The sequence below is a fragment of the Siniperca chuatsi genome, linkage group LG1, assembly GCF_020085105.1.
Source record: "Siniperca chuatsi isolate FFG_IHB_CAS linkage group LG1, ASM2008510v1, whole genome shotgun sequence".
Lineage (NCBI taxonomy): Eukaryota > Metazoa > Chordata > Actinopteri > Centrarchiformes > Sinipercidae > Siniperca > Siniperca chuatsi.
The window spans coordinates 11,066,275-11,091,242 of NC_058042.1; the positions used below are offsets into that span (position 1 = coordinate 11,066,275).

General features: G+C 39.2%; 1 protein-coding gene across 2 annotated transcripts; it reads left to right on the forward strand.

The window, feature by feature from the left end:
• The first annotated feature begins 168 nt into the window (after window positions 1-168).
• ly75 (lymphocyte antigen 75) lies at window positions 169-24,856 on the forward strand. Of its 2 annotated transcripts, XM_044208960.1 has the most exons (36): window positions 169-486; window positions 1,528-1,887; window positions 2,989-3,162; window positions 3,279-3,440; window positions 4,646-4,765; window positions 5,617-5,757; window positions 6,173-6,376; window positions 6,711-6,871; window positions 7,055-7,162; window positions 7,542-7,630; window positions 7,861-8,030; window positions 8,520-8,719; window positions 9,551-9,693; window positions 10,222-10,300; window positions 10,565-10,636; window positions 11,297-11,420; window positions 11,683-11,718; window positions 11,945-12,114; window positions 13,447-13,514; window positions 13,626-13,702; window positions 14,243-14,266; window positions 14,731-14,867; window positions 15,503-15,611; window positions 15,781-15,941; window positions 16,428-16,557; window positions 17,011-17,231; window positions 17,326-17,488; window positions 18,212-18,376; window positions 18,490-18,612; window positions 19,686-19,871; window positions 19,992-20,215; window positions 20,379-20,586; window positions 20,866-21,027; window positions 21,118-21,234; window positions 22,145-22,327; window positions 23,028-24,856. In XM_044208960.1, the coding sequence occupies exons 1-36, from the start codon at window positions 384-386 to the stop codon at window positions 23,201-23,203; spliced, it is 5,250 nt and encodes a 1,749-aa protein (XP_044064895.1). In that variant the 5' UTR covers window positions 169-383; the 3' UTR covers window positions 23,204-24,856. The 2 variants fall into 2 exon arrangements, with proteins under 2 accessions (XP_044064895.1, XP_044064905.1); XM_044208970.1 differs by lacking the exon at window positions 14,243-14,266.
• Window positions 24,857-24,968: the final 112 nt, after the last annotated feature.

The window sequence follows — 24,968 nt, forward strand, 5'->3', positions numbered from 1 at the left end:
TTCGTAGGTTTGACTTAGTAAGTAATGGTTTGCCTTACCCTAAATATATGTGTTTTTATCATGCATAATAACTGTTCATCATTTTATAACTTTCCTGGCAGAATAGGTTTCCATATCCTAATTCCCAGTTTGTCAGGTTTGTCATCCTTATTTTTGTACGTCAAACCGGAAGTCTCGCCCTGGAGTCTGGCTCGTGCCAGCTTGACAGTGTAGTCGGAGCGGGACTCACACAGCTGACAGTTGGGAGAACTGGGTTAACGTTAGGTTAGTTAACTGATCGCTTTCGGTTTTGAGTTCAGTTATCGATCGGCCTATATTTACTAGCTCAACACTCCGGGAGGGCAGATTCTTTATGAATCCAACAAAAAGACTCTGCCGTGAACATGGGGAAATTATCCGAAGCGACACTTTGCCTTTGTTTGTTGACTGTGTTGGAGACAACTATTTTCTTGGGAACTTGTTCACCGGCTCATGTTACAGGTTTTGGTAAGTATCTACCTCCGACACTTTACTTTCATTAATGTGTCACTTATCGCATTTTCAACTATGACTAAGCCATTCACACTTGACTCAGTTGGATAATAGCTGCCACAGAAGCGCGACATGAGTGCGAGGACAAAAGCTGCAAACCTGCTAGACTACAACAAGTGCGGGCAGATACAAACCCAGCTTTTAGTTTAAGTTATTAGCTAGTAGTTTGACTTTGTTCCCATCCCCCAGTGAGTTTGATGCCACACCATATTCTGACAGGTCAAACAAATTGCATACTCATCCCTCCCTCCCCCTAGTAGCTCCGTGCATGTCATGTGTTAGCTACATCTGTACGCAGCTCTCAAATTATGTAGGCTAGCCACTGTTTATGCTCAGTAGTAGTGTATAACTCAATCCTGAATGGCTGCAGTAATGTACAGTGAAGCTGTAATATGATATTTTCTATTTTAGAAAGCCTGTGTGGGTAGGTACTGGACATAGGCAAGCAGTTTTTATATGTTTACTTAATATTTAACTGTAATCACTCATAACTATTTACCCAGGTTACTATATGTCCCTGCTTACTGTCCACTTTTTCTTTATTCGGGAAACTGTGGCGTTAGATGTGTATCAATCTCTTGCCAATATGAAAGAATTAAAAGACAAGTCCAGGAAAAATGAAAATGGCCAGCCTTTTTTTTTTTTTAACCAGCATTGGTTTTCTCCCCAAGTGTTTTTTGTGGTAAGAATGAAGCCCCCCCCTTGCTAAAACCAGCCAAATCCACCCCAAAAGTATAGAGGAAACCATCTCAATATACTAAGTTGTGTCTACAGCCCTGTTACTGTCAATTTTAAGTAATTTGAGCCATTTTGTTTTGATTTTGTCTACATGGTCTAAAGGGATCACACAAATGGTAATCATTTTAGAATGGAAACTCATTGCAGAGCCCAGTCCTAGAGCCTGATGGTAACAAAAGACTTTCTGCAGATGTCAAGGTGAAGTCAGTCTTTTTTTTTTTTTTAAACTGGCGTTTTCTGTCTGTCCTATCACCACAGACGAGGGTGCTTTCACCATCCAGCACTCAAGCACAGAGAAGTGCCTGGGTACAGACTTGAGTCTCACCTCCTGTGACCCAAACAGCAGGTCCCAGCTGTGGAAGTGGGGTTCGGGTCACCGGCTCTTTCATGTGGCCACGTCCCAGTGCTTGGCGTTGGACGTCCGCTCCAAGACATTGTCCCTGGTTGACTGTGGCTCTAACATCCTGCTGCACTGGCGTTGCCTGGATGGGGCTGTTTACACCGTTTATCAGATGGGCCTGGCGGTCAGCGATGGCAAAGTTTCCGCCAAACGGGACAGTAATGATACTTGGGTAAGAGGAGGATCCCAGGACAACATCTGCCAGAAGCCATACCATGGTGAGTGTGGTTTCCTTTATCAAATCTGGGAGAGAAATGCTTACGTACTGTAGCTCTGAGCACTGCAAAGTGCTTCAAACTGTCCATTATGGAGCTCTGAGGACTGACTAATGCTTGAGGAAATTATCAGTCTGGAAATTAAAGTAGTGTTAAATTCAGTTTGTGTTGATTGTAACACAGTAAATTGTGCAAGAGAATCCACATTCTGAATTGAACCAACCTTGTGATAAGTTACACCCTTGTGTATATAGAGATGTTACCTCCTCTTGCTTTTGTGTCTCATGACCAAACTGGTTCTTGTACATTTTAAACAAAGCCTGACTGGTGGGTTATCTTCACACCCCAGAAGCCTCAGAATATCTCAGATTCGAAACTGTCTCTTGAATGTTTGGGGAATTCCTTTGAGTGTGCTTTATGACTGCGTGCATGCAGTAATATGCAGTAGGTCTGTGTGTTGCAGGGCAAAGTAAAAGCTGGTTTCACTTGTGTTTCTCACTGCCTAACTTTGCTGATGCACATTTAATCAAATGCAAATACCTACACATTAAAAATATATAGAAATGTAGAAATTTAAAATATATGTATGTTTCCTCTTTATTACATTCAAAATTCATTGACTGTTGAATTATCTTAGGTCCTTAAACTGCACAGTTTTCCAGTAACTGGTTTTTAACTGCAATAACGGCTGATTTCTTGTTAAGAAAGTCACACAGTAGCATTAGGTAACAGTGATTCTCATTCAAAGAACTCATCTTTGTAATCCAAATAAGGTTTTGGGGAGGTTTCCCATAAAGTATGTAGAGACCTACGTTCAGTGTTAGATTTAGTGTTTCATCATTTACGTTTGCAAAAATGCAACACTAAACTAACTATGTCTAAAGATCTTCTGTCTTTGTGGTTTTGTTGACCACAAGTAAACACATTTCTGTCCAACAATGCTTTCAAAGAAAGATTTTCCTCTCACCTTAGTTAATTTTGGTCTCTTTTTAGTGACACCAAATTTTAACTTTTAACAAATAACCGTCCTGACATGTTTTTGGTTTTTCAGGGGCTTGTAATAGATTTTTGACTTTGCTCTTTGCTCACCTCTCCTCTGTGCAGTTGTCCACACCACTGGTGGGAACTCTGCTGGCATTCCTTGTGAGTTCCCCTTCAAATACAACGGCAGCTGGCATCACGGATGCCTCCCAGATGCAGATTTCCCTGGACTGTCCTGGTGTGCCACCTCATCCGACTATGACCAAGACAGAAAGAAGGGACACTGTCTAACACCTGGCATGTTGTGCTGTGATATTATCATAAGTTTTTCGCCCTTTTACTTGACAAGACATTGACTATGGAGACATTCAGCAACCCATTTTTACTCACACTCACACTTTTTGGCTTTGCAGAGGAGGGTTGCCAGACTCTGTTTGCTGGGCCAGAAGGGGAATCCTGCTATGAGTTTGTTTCCAGTGCCGCGGTGACCTGGCCGGAAGCTTTGGATTCATGTCGTAGTCAGGGAGCTGATCTGCTGAGTGTGTCTGAACCCAACGATCTCCACTCCAAAACCTGTAAGACTTATTTACTGTTTATTACTTCTTTTTCCACCTTCTTCTTTGTCTGTTCTTGTTTCTTCTCCACCTATAAGCTGACAAAAATCAAAAACACAAAGTAGCCTAAGTAATCAATTTCATGTTGAACATGAAGAGAAGAGAAATGATGAAGTTGGCTATTGAGGCCAGTTGATATTCTAAATATATCAACTGGCCTGCGTCTCTCAAAGCCTGGAAACTATATATTCATACTGCTTGAAAACTCTGAAGGGCAACCCCTGCCCCCTCTGTTTGGGTAAAAAAAAAATATTTCAAGAAACAGAACAGAAAGAGAAACATCTATTTTATTCACGCCCAAACACCATATCTGTATTTGTATATTACTGTATATCATATAAGCTTTCGTATTTAGTTAGTGGTCTTGAAAAATGCATTCCTTCCCTAAAATTTTAGGGAAGGAACCCTGTAGCTCACCTGGTGGAGCAAGCGCCCCACGTACCAAGGCTAAGTCCTTACCACAGTGGCAAGGGTTCGAATCCATGTTTAAAAAGTAAACAGTCTTGTAGGCTCAGTGATGCATTTCAATCCTTAATCTTCTGTGTTTTTGTGGGTCATAAGCACTTCTATAGAAATATTAAAAACACAGTAACAGCACACAGTCTTTTGTTTCAAAATGTGTGGCGTTTGCATGATTATTATCTAACCTGTCATGTCTTGAGGATGTCCCATAGCTAGCATCCAAAATATCTCTTGTTCTTAAGTTAATGCTGTAAGCTGTTTGAGAGCGCAGCTGTTGCAACTGCTTCTTTGTATGTGTGACACTTCAGCCACTAACTTGTTCTGGGAAGTTGAAAACCACATTACAAGTGTAACTAGAGCAGCAGCAATTCTCTTTAACAAGCCCACCATCCTTCTAACTGCTGTCAGTGACATTTAAAGCTAAGCTAGCTGTTGGTGTCATTTTATTGACCTGGGCTGCACCAGGACAGACTTGTTGACAGTTTTATGCTCCAATTGAGGCTTGACTTGTGTATTTCTCGCACTCTTCTCCTCTCTTTCTTTCATTGTTAATTTGTTTACTCTGCATCCCTGTGTTTGTGTTTTTTTATGTTGTTTTCACGGTTACAAATTATCTTGATGATTCATACTATCTTAGACTTATCATTTACTTTTTTAAATGTATGCATTACTTGTCCTGTGTGCTGTGATTTTGCATTGTGCAGTTTTGGACGGCCTTGACAGAATGCCTGAGAGGATGTGGATTGGCCTTCACCAGTTAGACATTTCTCAGGGCTGGCAGTGGTCAGATGGCTCCGCGCTCTCCATCCTGCGCTGGGAGACAGGTGATGATGGTTATATCATATTTTTTCTCTTGTCTTTCCCCTGTGTTACTTTCTAATCTTTGACCCATTTCTGAGAGTATGTGTGTAAATGACATGTAAACACATGTAGATCTAAGTGTTGAAATGCCTTTGTGATTTAAAAAAAAAAATCACAAGAAAGAAGAAAGGAAAAACAAAACCCACTGAACCTCAACACTTCCGATAAAAAAAACAAAATGTATATAGGGCCTAGATTTAGCTACTTAATTTGTAGGCATAGGTTTTGCAGAACTGCAGTAAACCAGTTTCAGTTGCCTGAAACATCTGCTCCTCCTAGCACACCAAAACCTGCACCCTGTTGTGATCTGCTGTTGTCGCTGCCCTTCTATAAACTGAGACTTGGTGTCAGTCAGAGAAACAATGAGGCCAGTGTTGAAACGAAGCTCATTGTGCCTGGTTTTTGGACACAGTGTGGCATTGGGATTGTTAGTGTTGCTGAATAACCCATTAATTAGTACTGAATGGAAGGCTTTATAAAACCTTCTAGCTATGGTAATATGTTTGCTGTTTTTTTTTCTTCTGGTGTTGTTCTTACACTGCAGTGTGAGCAGTCAAGGCTACTGCAGCCAACTGTCCTGCTGACATGAGCTCTTTGTGGCTATAATTTACAACATGTCAGTGTTGATACTAGTAACACTATGTTGAGTAGTTATTGCAACATAAAACATTTTATTTCACCTCTCTGTGTGAAACACAGTTGATATGCTGAACCTAGAAAAATACCCACAGGTAAATGCCACTCCTCTGCTCTGCTGTCACAGTCAGTATGTGATTTTATTTTTATTTATTGTGTGTGGGAATGTGTTTGACAGAAATGCCGTCCACCTCCATGATTACTGCATCAGACTGTGGAGTCCTGAACTCCAAACAGAACTATGAATCTGAGTCGTGCAACAAACGGCTGCCATACATCTGCAAGAAGAGTGTCAATGCCTCTCACACAGCCACAACAGGTAGGTGTAGCTGTTGCCCTCGCTTTCTGCTCTTATACGTCTTCTGAATCATACTTAAATAAAACTAAGAGTCTAGAGCCATGCTAGCAGCACTGTGAGGCCGTACTTAAGCATGTGTACACTCCCAATAGTGGGGATAAAATTTATTTAAAAAATACACCAGGCAATGCTGTAGTTCTTCCTCTTCTTCTACTTTTTGGTTTTTAACAGTGGCTGACAACCAGCATACTAGTTTGTCTGTTCTGGAAGTGAGATCCCTCCTCTGTTGCTCTTCTGTCTCTCCCCTTTTCCATGTTGTACAGATTATAAATATAATATAATTATAATATCACAAATTTTGTGATTTTAGGATATATAGATAAAATTGACCTGACTTCCCCTCATGGCCTCTATCTGCCTTGCTCCCTCTCTACAGAGTCTTTTTTATATAAAGAAACAGTGTGTGAAGACGGTTGGGTCCCATGGAATGGCTGGTGTTACAAGTTAGTTAAGGACAAACCTAGCAACTTTGCAGATGCCCAGCTGCACTGTAACAACACAGAAGGAGGAGTAGGAGGCTTTCTGGCCAGCCTCCACTCCATTGACAGCAAAGAGATGATCAGCACTCATTTCCATGCAGGTAAATCTCTCATTTTCAAGTTTTTCATATTATTTTACTTGGCAATGAGTCCTGAAGTTGTTATTTTTCATTGAACAAGTGAAATATCTGTTAATGCAAATTGTTTTTAATGTGATTTGTCTTTGTTCTAGAATTTTGCATGTTTTTTCTTGATTTAAGGCAGAGAAGAAGTGATCACCTGAGTCTGTGGATTTTATGAAACTAGTTGATTTACACTCTGTTGTCTTGTTTTTTTTCTTGGACTTCTAAACAAGGTGGAAATGAGAACAGATTCAAAATGTTCTCTCAACTCTTTGAGTTTGATTTTAATTATTTGTGTGTTATGGTCCATCAGAAGGCCAGTTTTTGGATGTGTGGATCGGTCTGATGGGTTTCGGCATGAACCCCACTGTCTTCAAGTGGATCGACCAAGCACCTGTCACCTTCACCTACTGGGACCCAAACCAACCAGTCCAGCCCACTCAGGATAACAGCTGTGTCCTATACTCTGGAGAGGTGTGTGTGTGTCGACATGGGTGTGAGTGCATGCATTTTTGTGTAACCCCACCCATTGTATCAAGTCTTTTTGTGTTGGGCCTGTGTGGGGAGTGTGTTTACTATCAAGGCTCTGTTTTTGTATGATGTACAAGTTTGTTTATATGAGTCCTGCAAAATCAAACCTGTGTCTGTTCTCCACAGCGTCTTGGTTGGCAGGTTGGAAACTGTACACAGAGGCTACCTTTTATGTGTCAGAAGAAAGGAGGGGTCAGGGAATCAGCAACACAGGACGGATGTCGTTATGAGGATGTGAGTATTGTCTAAATGACCTGATTTTCCAAGGGAAGCCTGCATTATTTTGCATTGGCTTCATTATTTTGTTGGCAACTGACTGTATTAGCTCATCATGTCACGTAATTTAAGTCCAGACTCAAAGACTACTTGCACATTACGGGCCTTAATGCTCAGTTAATTCCACACATGGACATCTTGTGCATGACATGCATGCATATGTCGGCAATAATAAAATAAGATGATCCTTTATTGAGCCCCAGAGGGGAATTTCAAGTGTTGCAGCAGCACAAGGATAGAAATACGTAAAGATAAATAGTGAAAGTAAAAAATGAAAGTGACAGATTGGACGTTTGCTTTGAATGTAGTTTAAGTCTTACTCCTGTCAATCCCCCAGGGTTGGAGGAGACATGGCAACTCCTGTTATCAAGTGAACACCAAAGAAGTATCCTTCAAAGATCGCTGTAACATCACTATAAGAAACAGGTAGGAGTCTGTTCAACTGGTGACCCTACTGCTTGATCACAAATACACACTGACACTCATCAGTTGCAGCCCACATGAATACTTTCTGTACCATTTCAATAGAAGACCTGTATTTCTGACTGTAAAGCAGATTGTAACTCATTCATCACATATGGTAAATATGGACCATTTTAACTGTTCTTTCTATTTTGGGCAGGAAAAAGTCACTCATATTTGACTGTTCTTTGCAGGTTTGAGCAGGCCTTTATCAGCCGTCTACTTGGAGCACAGATCAGCAAGGAACCTCAGTATTTTTGGATAGGGCTGCAGGACATTAAGAACACAGGGGAGTACCAGTGGCTGAGCCAGGATGGGTCCCCTGGTGTGGTTAAATACACCAACTGGGGCTGGTTCGAGCCAGGTTAGTAAAAACCACGCTGCTTCTGCTGCTCCACTCAGTACCTAATGCAGGAATAGCACAAGACTGGAGGACTAGTCATGTCATAACAGACTTGTGATTAATGACTAATGAGTATTAAAATGTGCTTTCCCGAATATGATCGTTTCTTATAGTGTGTGGGGGTTCGGCCATGTCAGTATTCATACACTTGTCCTGTGTGTGAGCATAGGCTAACACTAGACAACTAAATTGAAGTTATGAATGTCTGCTGATGCTCTAAAAGGTTTGTTTTCCATCAGTTATGTGTGTATACCAGGCCCATATTTTCATATTTAAGGAGCTAAAAAATACAAAACTGTAGATTCTGTAGATGTAGATTTTTCATCTAGAAGTCAAACTCTTTGATTATATATGTTAAAATACATGCTATATGCTCAAATATCTACAATATTAGCAATTTCACACAATATATTTTGACTTCATTGTGTTTCATCTACATGTGTATTTCAGAACAGGATGGAGGTTGTGCAGTGATTTCCACCGCAAAACCCCTGGGCAAGTGGGAGGTGAAGAACTGTACCATTTTTAAGGCCGGCACCATTTGTAGAACAGACCTCAGTCCACCTCCACCCCCAGAACCAGAGCCGAATCCCAACATAACCTGTCCTGATGGATGGGTGTCCAGATCAAATATCAAATACTGCTACAAGGTGTGTGTGTGTGACTGTCTTTGAACAGAATTAGGAGCCGTAGTTATTTGGCGAAGGTGATAATGGTTGTAGTAGGAGTTAAAGGGGAACATTGATTTTACACATCAAAGTCTGTTTACAGGTCTTGGGGAGTACTACTGTATATTTGAAAAAAAGTCATACGAAGCTGATAAACTGCCAGTGATGTCATTTGAGTCAGCATTGTTTGGGGTGGAAGACTACAAGTTTGAAAATTAAAAAAAAAAAAAAAAAAAAGTAAGTGGAGTTAGAAAGAAGTGAGCTTACCAAACCTCTGTAGCCCGCTCCTTATCTCTGTTTGAGGCTAGCAGTTCGAGGCTACATTAGCCGCTACTAGCATAACACACCAGAATCTCCAACCGAACTGTCAGCGGTCAAATTGACTTGTGGGTAATGTAGGCGGCACATTCTGATGCATCAATTTGATACTTTTTTAACTGGCCACCGTGAGTCTGACAATGTTATAGGAATGCACTGCTAAATTGGTGGAGTACTCTTTTAATTTAAAAACGATAAAGTTAATTTATGAAAATATCACCAGTCACTCAAAACACAAACCCAACCTGGGCAAACAGAAAAATGGATCACAGGAACAGAAAAATAGGAGCAAGGAAGTAATATTTAGTAGTAGAGTGCAGCAAAAATCTATTAACATCATTCCAAAATCTCATCATTGGCAACAAATGACCATTTGAATAAAGTGTTATGTATTAAAGTATTGTGTAAAGTAAACTTGACTTTCTTTACAGTCTACTCAAGTCTGTTACTTTAGTGGTAGTCTTTTAGTTGTAAATTGTTGTTGCACCTTGTCAGGTGTTTCATGGGGAAAGGCTGAGCAGGAAACGCTCCTGGGAGGAAGCTGAGAGGTTCTGTCAGGCTCTGGGAGCCAACCTGCCCAGTTTCACAAATATGGATGAGATGAGGGCCCTGCACAGCATCATGAGAGAAACCATCAGGTATACACGCATGAACACAAGTACTGTATGTGTTCCTTTTTGTTAGCATTACTGTATTTGTCATTGTTTATTTTGCATCATTCTGACATGAACAAATCAAAATTGATTGTTGCTTCAACCTTTATACACACTTCATGTAGAAGAGTGTAGCTTATAATGGGTGATAATAATTCCCTATCAGACTGGCACTACCAGTCACTTAACAGAGAGATCCTAAACATGTCGGTTTGTCTTCATAGTCGCATACCTCAGAGTTCAACCTCCTCTCATTGTTCACATAAACATTCAGCACTTCACTTGAACGTTAAAATAAACACATACCATCTCCTGACTCACATTTCATACTTGTTCAGTGAGCGGTTAAGTTGAGTCAATTTTAAACTGTTGTTTCTTAGAATAAAATGCCAACATCCCTTTTAAAATTTCTCGACCGTTTTTAAAAGGATTTTTTAAATAATGATTTTCTTTAAAAGAAGAATAATTAAGTGTCATAAATGACGGTGGTTTGCTCTGGTGTTCTTGTTGCAGTGATAATCGGCACTTCTGGGTTGGCCTGAACAGGAGAAACCCAGCCGATCGCTCCTGGCAGTGGAGCGATGGCCAGCCTGTGAGTATTAACCCTAAACCCCTCCCTAACACATTCTGAGAAAACATTAATTAACATATTGATAATAGTGATGCCTGTTTTAAGACTGTGCCTTCTTAAATGTACAATGTGTACAAATTTAGAAAAAAAATTCTATTTAAATTAACTGTATTTCCTAGTGTATAACACTGCAGCTGAAACTTCACCTTTATTTATCTCAAACATACCAAATCTGGTTTGGATAGACTGAGTGTGAAGTCTGTTCATTCAATGTCTCCACAACAGGTATCTATGGATGTTTTACACCAAGATTTCCATGAGGATGATGCATACAGTCGGGACTGCGCTGCATTCAAGGTGGGCTGGGTAGATTTATACAACTAAATGGAGACTTTAAGGGAGAAATAAACATTTGTTTTGTCTTTACTCTCCATTTCTATACCCAATTATGTTTTTTTTTTGCTCTTATCTTTCTCTTAACTTATCTTTTTGCATGTTTTTTAATTTTAGTTTAGTGAGATCTGGTTATCCAAACTGTACAGCTTGATTTGTGAATCAAGGCCATTTGCTCAGCTGTTTGTGGGAGTCAAGCGAAGAGCTACAGCTGAAATCTGCCCCCACTGATTCAGTGATTTCATGTCCTACATGCTGTCTTGAAACCAAAATCACAGAAAAGACAGCCAGTCAGAACAGTGGTTCCTCAATGTTTTTTCACATCATGAGGACACTGTGACTTGCCATACATCAAATTGGCCATGATGATAATATCTCTTTGTTTATTTGACACCTGTGTTTCACACACACTCTTGCTGTTTTCCTCCATTTAAGAAGTACTTTTTAATCTTGCCTCTCAGACTCTGACCTTTGTCCTCATTTAGGTTGTCTCAGTTAGTGATTGTGTTGTCAGAAAGAATGACGTTCTCTTCTTATCACTGAACTGCAGGGAGCAACAAGATCTGCAATGTCAGTTATGGCAATTGTGACAATGTTTGTGCAAACAATCTGTCTCCTCATTAGACAACGAAGAGCACATTGAAACACCTATTTGTGTTTCTGCTCCACAACTTACCTCCCACACCTTTCTACGCCACACCATTTCACTGTGACGTCAGGCTAGAGTGGGTCTGCCAAATACCCCACGGTAAGACTACACATGTGCACAAAGATTGTTTTGTTTGTGAAGAGCTAACATCTCTCATTATGACTGCATACTAGGGATTTGACTTATTTGTACAGCTTTATTTAACACAATAATGGAGTAAAGAAAAGAGATTTCTTCACATGTGATTTAAAAAAAGTTATGGTCTTATACATAAATCTACTGGAATGCAACGTAATCTTGTTATTTGTGTGTTTTAGGTTATATTCTGCTTCTAACTCATTCTTTGTTGATGCTTCAACAGGAAAGACACCAAAGATCCCAGAGTGGTACAATCCCGGTAATGACCAAATCTTTTGAGAAACTGTGTTGAAAGTCTAAGTATCTTTTCAGTCTGTTATTTGGACCTATTAGTAGCCAGAATTTCTTTGATTCGACTTTTTTTTTTCTCAGACGATCTACTAATAGAATTATTTCATCCATGTCTGTGGCTGGCTTTATTATGTCTGTTGTCACTGTCACTCAAAATATGTCATGATTTTAGAGCTGTTTGTTGTGTGTTTCAGGTGGGCACCATGAGACGTCTGTCTTCGTAGATGGAGCAGAGTTTTGGTTTGTTAATGAGCCTAAGCTAACTTTTGAGGAGGCAAGTCTCTTTTGCAGTGCGAATGGCAGCAAACTGGCCGCACCACTTAGCTCAACTGCTGCCTTAAAGATTCACCAGTACCTAAATGATGTAAGTGACAGGAAACCGTAAATGGCCATGTAGTGGTCTATCTGCAGACTACACGACAAACCCACTTTACTACACGACACACCCCCTGAGATTTCTGACTTCCTGGATTAACTCGCTTATTTTAACCCAACCCATGATTTTTTTCCTAAACCTAACCAAACTGTGACCGTTTCGTGGGAGTATCATGTAATTTTACCTTTTAATGTTCCCAGCTAATTCATTTTAAAACAAGAACCATGTAAAAGGGTTTTAAATATGCACTCAATGGCTACATACATGATATTGTGCTGAAAGGCTGAGGCTAAACTGGTTAGTCGGACATGCTAATGTATGCAGCTTATGTTAGAGCAGACAAACACGCTGTTTATTCCATTCCTTACACTTTTACGTTTGTTTGTTTGGTTTTCTAAAGGCTAAAAAAGACACCACCTTCCACCCTACAAATGATTTAGATACCCAGTGTAGCTCTTATTACAGTCCCATGCACACAGTTTCAGGCTACAGCTTGTGAAGAAATCCAAAACTTGATAGGCCTAGTTACAGTTGCTAAGCTATTTTTGGACAATCACTGTTTGGGGCTGGGGTGTAGTGAACGGTTAATTAATTAAACTGTCTATACATTAAGGTCAAATGAACTGGGGCACTTAAAAGTTCATAAAAATGCCTGTGCAGTTAAGAATAAAAGGGGTAACTTGAATAAATTGGAATTCCCTGTTTTTTTTCTCTTTTTGCAGTTTCCCCTTTTACAGTTTTTCTCACCATGGGCATCTGTAGTTGATTTGTAGAGCCTAATGACTGGGGAAATTCTTTCCACTATCCTCTGGTCATGGAAAGCTGACAGTTTTTCATGAGAATACAGCTGGAAGCAGTCAAAATAAAGTAGAACACAATTCTGCCTCCAAGCTAACCACTAAAAAATATAAAAACATCCAATGTCATAAAAGCTTAGAGGCACTTACTGCACAGTTCATTAAACCTCAACATCAAATTTATTTTTATAAAAATGTGAAAGGCCACCTTAGCCTCTGCTGCGACAATTTTGACTGTCCTGTACAGTCAAGCATTTTACATAAGATGCATTTTCTAAATGCCACATTTTGTCATAGATTAATGTCTATTGAATTCCATAATCCCAAGTTTTTTTTACATTAATGTTATTTTCTTTTAATTGTGTGTTGTTTGCTTGCTAGATGGGTGTCCTTATGATTACTGCCTGACAAGTTGTCTTTGTTTTGTCAAGTACTTTATAAACTCTGTTTAAGACAAGTGGTAATAAAGTGTCTTATATATTTATTTTATTATGTTGTACTTAAGCTTGCATGTTTTAAACAGATTTCAAGTTCTCCCAAGCAAAGCTGGTGGATCAATATGAGAGAGCCTGGGCGGATATTCCCCATGACGTAAGCCATTACAGTCACACACACATTCAACAATCAAGGAGATATTTATGACGCTTATACCTGTATATATGTGGTAAAATGTGAGGTTGACTGAAATAATGTATGTTCTAGGTACATCCAGATGTACTTTTATCATTCAGCTTTCCTGGGCAGATGCACCTCCATCAGTCCTGAAATCTTCTTTCCAGGTGAGTAAACATCATAGTGTTTCTATACAGCTGAGTATGATTAAGGATATATTTTAATTTACAATGTTGTTTGGACAGAAAACAACTTCTAATTCAGTCAAACTTAATCAGTTCAAATAATCCATCTCTATGAATAAAAAGGTGAGTTTTATCAGACTGCTAATGTCAGGCATTTTTTTTTTGTACAGTTTGAAATAAGTCTCTGTAAAGTATCAGTATCGCACAGCTCTGGGAATCCAGGATATGCGTTAAATATAAGAACAGTCAAATCAAAGTCTTTGTTTTCTTGGCCAATATGAAACTTCACACTTCTATAAAAAAAGAAACAGACAAACAGCTTCCAGCAGGTCTAATCCATAAAATAAAATAAAAATAAAAGCCCTGAAAACCTATTTTCTCAATCAGCTTTTTACTATGACAGATGGGGTCCTACATGAAAACAAATTTCTGCCAAACTTAGATAAGTTTTTATTTTATATGCGATATATGAGAGATATGTGTATTTGTGTTTTTGTTCTTGCTCTTCTCACTGGTTTGAAGCGGGCGTGGCTCAGTTGGAAAAAGGTATTTCCATGCACCATATGCATTTCCATGCAGTTTAGCAACATCAACATTTTTATCAAAATCTGATGACAGTTGTGGGTTTTGCTTGCTTATGTTTTTGTAGTGTTGTAGTCCAAACTTCAACTTCGATTGTTCAATTTAGTGATGAATATTTAATCTTATAGAAAAATACTTTTTTAAACCAAGTTTTCACAACTGTGTTTCAAAATGGCCTCTTTTTTAACCTGGAGTAATTTGTAATATTTACACGGTAGTTGTTTGAAACTACTAAATAACTACAACAGCAGAAAATAGCAAATATTTAAATGTTTTGAAAGTGTTCCATATTTAGCAAGAAATAATCTGACTTTAATCCTTTCAGAGAGCAAAACAGCTCTGCTGCACATTACTTTATTTGACTCGATATGCATGCTTACAGTCTCTTTTATTAATACACACATTTACTCTTATGTGTTTACTTGCAGAGCATGATCGCAGTTGCCGCCAGCGATTGTCCTTTGTGTGTGAGAGACACAACATCACGTCAGTGGAGATAAACCCTCTGGAGCCTCGGCATGGAGGACTGCCCTGTGGAAATAGCTCTCTGTCCTTCAGAAATAAGGTCTGATCATTCAGCACATTAAATACTGCATCTACATTTTTGACACTGCATGACACAACATACTTTTTGATACTTGCAACCCTACAATCACTATGACAGAATTGTTGTTAAAACTAAGAGATTAGAGCTAAAATAAGAGGATGATAATATTATTATACTTTAAAAGAAAATGCACCTGGAAACTCTTTAACACAGACAAAAAAAATCATACATTTCCCATGAAAAAATGGCCCAACATAGACCATCTCAATTTGAGATATTTCCAGCACAGCTGCAGTAATAGAAGAAATTCAAATGTCATTTTTTGTGTTAACCCAGAAGAGCTCTGGCTTCTTTCTAATATCATCATTTTACACCAAGACTTATTCACTGTCTGAGTGACTGTGAGATCATGTGCACTTAAAGAAAAATTTTGAATGTCAAACACTCCTCACATTAGGAAGTCTCTCAAGATACATTATCTCTATTACCAAAGAAACCCGTCTAAAATGGCAATGTAGAGTATTCAACACAGGGTCACATAAAAAAATTCATTCACAACATTTACATATAGCATATAGCACAATAATATAGGACATGAGAGGCTGAATAAACACTCTTCGCAAATTATTATGATACTGGTGTCTTTTTTTCAGTGCTACACACTGATGAAGAGCATGAAGCCTATGCCATTTAAGTATGCCAATGAGAAATGCCTGTCAGTGAGGGGAACCCTGGTCACTATATCAGATCAGGTGGAGCAAGGTGAGGACCACTATTGTTCTGAACAAGACAAGCATGGTTAACGTGCCCGTCATGGCTCAGATGAGTCAGATAAATACTTTGTTTTCTTATGTTTGATAAAGAGTTGTTCAAATAAGAAATTTGCTCTATTGAACACAAAACATGTTTGTACTATATGTGTGTGTTTTAGACTTCATCACCACCCTTGTGCCGAGCATGACAAACATGGAAATGATATGGATTGGTCTGAAAATCATACGTGATGACCCTGAGTGGGTGGACCAGTCCCCAGTTAACTACCTCAATTTTAACCCCCTGCTTCTGGGCATGCACAAGGCTATAAAAGTCAATGTAAGTTCCCCTTATCTTCACTTCTGTATTAAATGGGAACTCCACCGATTTTACACATCAAAGTCTGTTTACAGGACTTGGGGGAGTACTACTGCATATGTGAAAAAAGTTGTCTTGCTACATTAGTCGCTACTAGCATAACACACCCAAAACCTTGACTGAAATGTCAGCAGTCAAGTTGCATTGTGGGTAATGTCCATCGTGAGTCCAGCACTGTTAGAGGAGTTCAATGCTAAATCAGTGGAGTACTCCTTTAATGCAAACCTCAGGCTCAGAGCACAAGATGAGTTGTGCTTTACCCTGCATTATCTTCATCCAGTCTGCATTACATCCACAGACTTTAGATAGATACGATATGTTCTTTACTATTAGCATTGGCCAAACGGTATCTCATAATAAAGGAAAACTTTTAACAGAAAAAAAGGCTTAACCATATTTGAGTTCACACTGTAATTTTTGTTTGCATTTTTGGTTCTTTTTTGATAGACATGGGATCCAGAGAGTATGGATTTGTGTGTGTTTATGATCAATAACCCCAACTCTGCCATGCTGGGTACCTGGGACTATTCTTCCTGCACACAACATCAAAATGTGGCTGTTTGCCAGCACTATGCAGGTAAATCACCACTTCCAACACTTAATACTACTTTATTATCCAGATTTTGCTGCAAAGATGACACTTAATAAAGTTACCTAATCTGGCATGCTATGTTCCTCTTAAGATTTATTTTGATTAACGTTTTATTAAATATAGAATTTTATGCCTGATATGTTAACCCTGGAAAATACATTTGAAAGGGCAATAAATAATGCTTGTTTTAAACCTCATCCTCTTGGGGCTGGTGGCCTAGGGGTTAAGGGGCTTACCATTAACCTTGATGTCAACAGTTCAGCATGGACCTTTTGTTGCATGTTGTTCCCTATCTCGCTCTCCCCTAATTTCCTGTCATCACTCTACTGTAATCTCTCTAATAACCTCTTTTTGCAACCAAGGTATTGGAGCAACATAGGTGTCTGGCACAGTTTACATGACCTGATGTTCTTAAAACACAAGGCTTACTTATTTCAGATAAACTAGAGGAGCCCCACATCCCCACAGAGCCCTTCAATGTCAAAAACCACACCATCCTACTGCTTGTCAAAAATCTCACCTGGTTTGAGGCCTTAGAGCAGTGCAGAAGTAACAACATGGACCTGGCAAGTGTGGCCGATACCTTCCTGCAGTCCACCCTCACTGTGCACGTGAGCCGTGCAGACACTCCCATGTGGATTGGCCTCTTTAGCGAAGATGTAAGTGTACCAAAGAAGGGCTGCCTTTTATTTTAATCCAATATTCTCAAGATTCTTTTTTAAATGTTTCTTTTGTCTTTGGTTTTGCGTTCAGGATGGGATCCACTACCGCTGGACCGACCACAGTCACACTGTATTCAGCCGCTGGTCTTCTGATGTCACCAGTGGCTCGTGTGTCTACCTGGATACCGATGGCTTCTGGAAAGCCACAGAGTGTGATGAGGAGCTAGGAGGCGCTATCTGCCACAAACCACAAGGTGAGTGGGGAGATACACCGATAAACAGAAATGCCCGTTGTACCTCCTCAAACAGCTAATTCCTGCTAGTGGTGGAATTGCCGGTGTATGAAAAAAAATTCTAGATAGGGAAAATTTCACTCTATCTAAATCCTCTCAGGAATAGTGGTACATTTTGTAACAGTTTTTTTTTTCTCAGCATGGTGGTGGAGAACTTGTTTGAGTCAGAAAAGGGCTTAGGACATAGCTATGGCAGTTCTAGCTCAAAATGTTTAGAGGACATGGTTGCAATGCTGTACTGTGTTTAAATTTACAACCCTGCTGATAAGTCCTCTGTGGTAACAGTATGTAGAGTCTGTTGTAGAGGAAATTTAAAAACTTAGAAAATGAAGCTATGGCTTCCCTATTTGGCCCGGCTGTCAAAACATAGTAAAACGAAAGTTCTGGGCATTATTCCAGAAAGAAGGACTATGAAGTTGTAAGTTAGCCGATATATATATAAAATTAAGTTTCAAAATTCTACTTTTCTGTTCTTGCCTTTTTTTAGTCCTAATTTTCTCATTTTTGTTTTCCTTGGTTGTAAAGTACTTTAACTTTTTCAATTCACAAAGTCTTGTGAACTGAAAACGCTACAGTTTCATCGTCTGTAAAATCTATTCCCTTTCTGCTGGCATGCTTCAGTATGCTTGCAAATACTAATATTTTCAAACCATCTAAATAAAAATGTAAACTTATCTCTTACAGAAAAGATCATCACCACACCAGAGGATGTTGCAGGGAAGTGCCCCCATAAGATTAATGGTCCGAACTGGATCCCCTTCAAGAACAACTGCTACTCCTTCCAGCTAGTTGCCTCCAGATGGGAGCAGTTTGACCAAGGACAGATTCACGATACCTGCAAAAAACTTCGTAAGAATTTTACAACAATGGGCACATGTTGTTATGTGGAGGTTTGCTTATGAAACTTTCTGTAATAGAGTGTTGTTGCTAAAGTTGCTAGTGATGATGCATTTATGTTTCAGATGCAAATGCAGACATCCTAACCATCCGAAATGCAGAGGAGAACGAGTTTGTTAAGCAGCAGCTCATACCGTTTCAAAACTTGGTCCAGTTTGTGTGGCTGGGGCTGTTCAAAGATGACAACGGTTTGTATTTTATTACTTTCACTGCAAATGTCTATTTAGTAGATATGTTCACTACATGTGGGTAATTTTACAGACATCTATAGCAGTGTTTTTTTTTTTTCAATTGTTTTTCAAGCTGCAATAGGTGTGTTATGTAATAGGGGTGCAACACGTTTTACAGATCAGCTTTAATACAGATCCTGATACATAAACTCAGGGTATTGTCCGATATTGATGCGACTAATATCACCGGCACCATCAAAGAGCTCATTTCATCCTTTAATTTGTATGGATGCTCGGAGGTGCTGCTACAGCCCTCTGATTGGTGGGTTTTTCCGGGGGCTATGTTAACATTAGGGATGCACCAACAGGCAAATATCGTCCGATATTGATGTTCGGACGATATTTGCCTTGTTGACTGCTATCGGCTTATCTGCAAATAGGATGGCAGTGGCCGATGTTTATCTGTTGTGTCGCATCAATTTTGCGCTGGCTAAATTTTGTGTTGGTTATTTGTATTTGTTTTATAGCAGACTAAAAAGGCTTTTGAAGCAGTTATTTTTCAAAGAAGGTTATATTAAAGGTTGATTCATAAATTTGTCTCATTGAATTTATGCTCATTCAAAGATAGTGTATTAAAGGGTTGAATGACTTTAAAACAGTTTAGTTATTTTTTTATAATGAAGATTTCTTTGTTTCCCTGGCACAAAAGGGGGAGTAAATAAACAACAAAAACAAAATAAACAACAACAAAAAAGAACAGCGGTATTTGCATCAGCTATCGACCAAATTGTTATCGGCCCAGAATTTCATGGTACCGGTGAAGTGAGTACAAGTGATTGACAGAGTGTAGGATTTTTTTTAAATTTTTTTTATTTAAACTCTGTATAGCTCACAGTGTGGAACTGTCTGGGATATTTTTTTAATAAAATGTTTCTGTGTTTGTGTAGTGTAGTAACAGCCTCATGTTACTTATGCAGTGTTTTCAGGCTTGTGCAATAAGATGTAAAGTATATCGACACTGATTCTGCTCCTAAGTGTGTGTGTATTTATGTCATTATGCCAGGGATAATAGTAATTTTGTTCTGCTGTAGATAACCAGATGAAGTGGTATGATGGCACAAATGTCCAATATTCCAACTGGGCAAAAGGCAGACCAGATGTAGACAGTCCATTCTTAGCTGGTCTCACCGTTGACAGCAAGTGGATTCTCATCGCAAACCCACTCCTATTCTCAGAGTTCAAACAAAGGACCATTGTGGCCTGCAAACTGGACAATGGTTGGTGTATCGCACTTCACATGATGATTCATATTTCTCTGTCCACCTCTATTGTTATTGTTACTGAAAATATTTAATGCTCAAAATGATCTTACATCTTTTTAATCCTTCCCTCCAAAGAACCAAAACAGGAGTACAACCAGTCATCCAGGGATTTTCAACATTATGGCAACTTAACTTATGAGGTTGTAACCCGAAAGTTGAGTTGGTACCAGGCTCTGGAAGAGTGTGGTCAGCGTGGAGGCCACCTGGCAAGTCTCCACGACATCCAGCACAGTGCACATGTGAAGCTCATTGCCAAGACAGATGGCTTCCCTCTCTGGATTGGCCTATCGAACCAGGATGTAAGAATTTTGCTTAACCAGACTCTGAGATATATATCTTAACTTCAACTGCAAGCCAGATGGGCTAACATGACAGTCTCTCTCTCTCTCTCTCTCTCTCTCTCTCTCTCTCTCTCTCTCTCTCTCTCTCTCTCTTTCTCTCTCTCTCTCTCTCTCCATGCAGGTTATTGGCTCAGCCTATGAGTGGTCCGATGGAACAAGATTTGACTACAAAGCCACCATCTCTGACTCACAGGAGGGTTCCAGCTCAGCCAAACAAGAGGCCAGCTGTGTTTTTGTAACCCCTGCTGGAGCCTGGGTGAAGACCAGCTGCAATATGTTGGTAGACGGCGCCATCTGCTACACCACCACCATCACCACCACTTCCCAAAGTAAGACACCGATGTGTTTTATATAAAAAATCACATTTCTATATAAAATCACATTGTTCCACTTTCATTATGTAGGAAAAGGGAAATGACTGGAATCGGTCAGTATTGAATGGTTTAGTCAGCAGAAATGATTTAGAGGAGAAAACTAGCACCACCGAATCATTTGGTACATTATGGCAAAATTGTACCATTGTGTAAAAGGGATGCATCTACCTGTGACTTAATTTGTGTTGGAGTGGCACTGACTGTCATCCATCTTGTTTTTGTGTTATCAATCAGGAGCCAGACTGCAGGCTGCCCCAGAGGCCAATCACTGCCCTCAGAGCAACGGTATGTCCAAGTGGGTGCAGCATCAGGATAACTGTTATGCCTTCGACATGAGCTTCTACAACTACAGCGTGTACAGCATGGAGAAGGCCAGGGGCGTCTGTCAGAGCATGGGTGAGTTGTCAGAGCATGGGTGAGTTGGGGTGGGTTATAATTAGTATTCATCAACTGTAGTCCACCAATTGCTTTTTTTTCTGCTGACAGATGCTCAACTACTGACCATAAAAACCACAGAGGAGAACGACTTTGTGTCAAAATACATGTCTGATGACCCTCTCATCACCAGTCGAGTATGGCTCGACATGGAGCTCGATTCTCAAGGTAAACCCCATCATTTGAAATAGAAGTAAGACAGCAAAACGTTGTTGATGATTTAGATTAACATTACAGGTCCAACCTGCAGTTTTTAGCTATTTCAATTATGATTATATTCATACATATAATTCAAGTTTGACTTCTAGCATTTTGTGTTTTTCAAACTATTGGGCAAGTTACTTTCAAAATTTAATATATTACATATTACATTACATATTACTAGTAACTTTTAACTCATTTGAAAGTTACGATACAGTATTACTGTCTGTGTAGGGTAATGTGTTGCTGATTACACTACTACTACTACTACTACTACATTGTTTTGGTTTTACGGCCCACAACTTTACTGTTTTGGTTTAATCTCACAGCCCTCATCATCAGCATTGTTTCCAGCCACAGCAAGCAGCTGCTGTCAGCAAAAAAAGCTCTGATAAACTCACTGTACACTACCTGCCCAGTGGACATGCAAAGTTAGTGACTAGCTGGTGAACACAGTCGAACATTTAGCCGCTAAAAAGCGAAATATTTCCCTCAGAAGTTGGTAGAGACCAAAAACTGAGCTAAAAGGAGAGAGAATATTGGACAGTTCTTATGCAGACAGAAACACAACTCCAAACCAATGCTAATGTTGCTGCATGTCTGCTGGATTTATAAACAGGCAACTCTTTGCTAACAACATATCGCCACATCACCTTTTATAAGGTGGTAATATGTCAGTGTTGTGTTTACAGTTTGTTCTGCTGCCCGATGTGGCCAAAAAAATTTTAATAATGTTGTTTTGTTTTAACAAATCAGTTTGATTGTGTTAACTTCTTCATTTGAGTCAGATATAAGATTTGTGATATTTGTGTTGTGAGACAGTGATGACAGTCCTTCTCCCTTTCCTCTCTCATTGTCTCCTCGTTCTTCCCCTTAGGTAAGCCTGTATCCTGGCAAGATGGCTCGGATCTGGCCTACTCTAACTGGAAGTCTGAGGCCTTAGTTACTGGGAAGAAGCCCGGGCCCCACTGTGCTGTCATGATGACAGGAGATAAGGGAATCTGGAATCTTGTCAACTGCAAGGCTAGCTACAGTCGTGTTGTCTGTAAAACTGAAGCAAGTGAGTATCACAACTGCATTAAAGGAATAGTTTGACATTTTGGGAAATACGCACATATTTGCTGAGAAGATAGATACCACTCTCATATCTGTACGGTAAATATGTATCTGAAGCCAGCGGCCAGTTAGCTTAGCACAAAGACTGGAAACAGGGGGAAACAGCTAGCCTGGCTCTGTCCGAGGGTAAAAAGTTGCCAGGTTGCGGAGACTGTGGGAAGTTGCTAGTCGCAGCCAAGAAATTATCCAGCACATAATTGCCCATAAAACGTCAAATTGTTAGTTTTACATTTTGTTACCTTTTGACAAAAAAACAGGCTAGCTGTGTCCCCTACTTCTTTGTGCTATGGTGCTATGCTAAGCTAACCGGCTGCAGCTTCATAGTTACCATACAGACATGAGAGTGGCATCAATCTTCTCATTTAACTCTCAGCAAGAAAGCAAATAAGCATATTTTTAAATTCATCTCAGCACCAAAGCGCCACCTTTTCAGACGTTTCATATCTTTGACAACAGTAGTGGTTTTGCATGTTTTAGCCCAAACAAATTTATTTTTTAATTACTGAGATTGTCTTACACAGAGAGTCTGAACTCAGATAAAAACTGTATGAACTCAAACATTATGACATCTTGTTCAGTGGGAACACAAAAACCTCTAAAAACTGACTGACTGATGACTGACTAACTTCACTTTTGTTCCTCAGAGACTGCAAGCTCTCCTGTGGCACTGGTTCTCTTCATCGTGGTCCTCCTCGCTCTCCTTTTAGCCATCGGCTTTATCATCTATAAGAAGAAAAGAGCCTACTTCTCCTCCACTGTCCGCTACAGGAGGACCTTTGATGAATCAGACAACACCAGTATAATAACAGAATCTGACTGAGCTTGCTTAAGTATTCAGCCTCAGGGAGTATTGATATGCTTGCCTCTTGTGCATTTTAGTACTTTTCAGCAAGAGCAGATGCAGCCTTTTTTAATTATTTATTTATCCTGCTCAAGCCTGCAAACTTTCTAGAATTAGGTGTAAAACTGTAAATATTGTTAGAGAATTGTGAATATCTGCCAATTCAGTTTCTTAATGTGGGTTATTTTAGATTGCGTTTATTAAAAGCCCTGTGTTATGCCTAATGTAGATACTTGGGCAGATGCTTTGTGGTAAATGTTGATCACTGACATTAGTGGGATGTTAGAGTTGTTTTTTTTTTTTTTTTAGATTGTATAAAGATTTTGAGTTGATTTACAAAAATATGCAACGTCACAAAACTCTCCCATTCAGCCTTGTAACTGGTGTTAAATTGCACTAATGTATGAGTGACTTCAAACTATATAACAAACAAAACGTGCATTTCTTTTATACTGTATATACCATTACTCAAACTATTCCAGTAGTATTTTTCAACTTCAGAAGGTTTGATTTCCACATGATTACAATTAATCAATACATTAAAAGACTTTTAAAAGGCCAGTTCACCTGAAAATACAGTAAAACATGTTTTTCTTTGACTTGGAGTTAAATATCTAGATTTTTTTCTCCTTCAAATACTCACAATGCTGCCCAGACCTCACAGTGAATAGTTATAGAACTCGTTTTCTACTAAAGTATGCCTCATAACTGTCTGCAAGCAAAAGGAAGAAACTAAAGACTGGATCTTATGTAAACGTTTAATTATATTCCTGTTGAGTTCTTTACATAGATTTTGGGGACTCTGACATTGAGCTCCACTCTATTGGCCTGAGCTACAGCTGATATTTCCAAACCTCAGCAAATCACATCAAAACTATCTGGATTGAGAGACTGCATTTTGGTCAAGAAAATACATTTGTATTTTTAGATGGACTGTGCCTTTAAACAAGTAGAAGAATTTGCCATTGATGAATATCTGACTGACTGTGCCTTTTAACATCATTACTTCACAAGAAATTGGAGTTTTTAAGCGACTGGATTGGGTTATTATCAATGTACTTACTGATTCAGTTGACTTATTAATACCTAATATGACTAATTTGACTAATACCTACCTAATATGTTGTAGTTGTCAATATATATATGATGAGAGAAAAATCTTAAGTGTGGACACTGTCTTAGCCTCAAAATTAATCAGACACCAGTTTGTAGTATTTGTCTGTTTATGTAGATCAGACTTTCCTATGCACTTAACTACTGAGCTAGAACGCACTTTAATATGTTGTGGAGCTACAGCTCCTATGTTTAAGCACAAAGAGGTTCGGAGAGTTTTTAAAGACGTTCAGATTGCACTGCCGTTTGCTGTGAATGCTTTGTAAATATGTGATATTTGTTTTATAACTGAGAATGAACCAAAGATGCTCTGAGTCGTTTGAATGTCAAAAGCTTGAGCTTTCCTTTCAGTCTGTGGAACTGCCTCAATACGGCTTGTTAACCCATTCATATCAAGTTCTAAACCAAAAGTTAGTGGGTTGTGTTTTTTTTTTTTTAATTTTCCCACCACCCTCCTAAACAGATCTATCAGCTTAAATCAGGTATAGCATCCTTCCAATAAAATTTCCTGTCTTAAAAGACTTGTCTTTTTTTTAAATCTTGTTCACTTTGTGATGTAAAGTTATTGTACTTTACATGCGATTAGTCAGGCTTAGCCTAGCAATGAAGTTAGACTAATTCCACCACCACT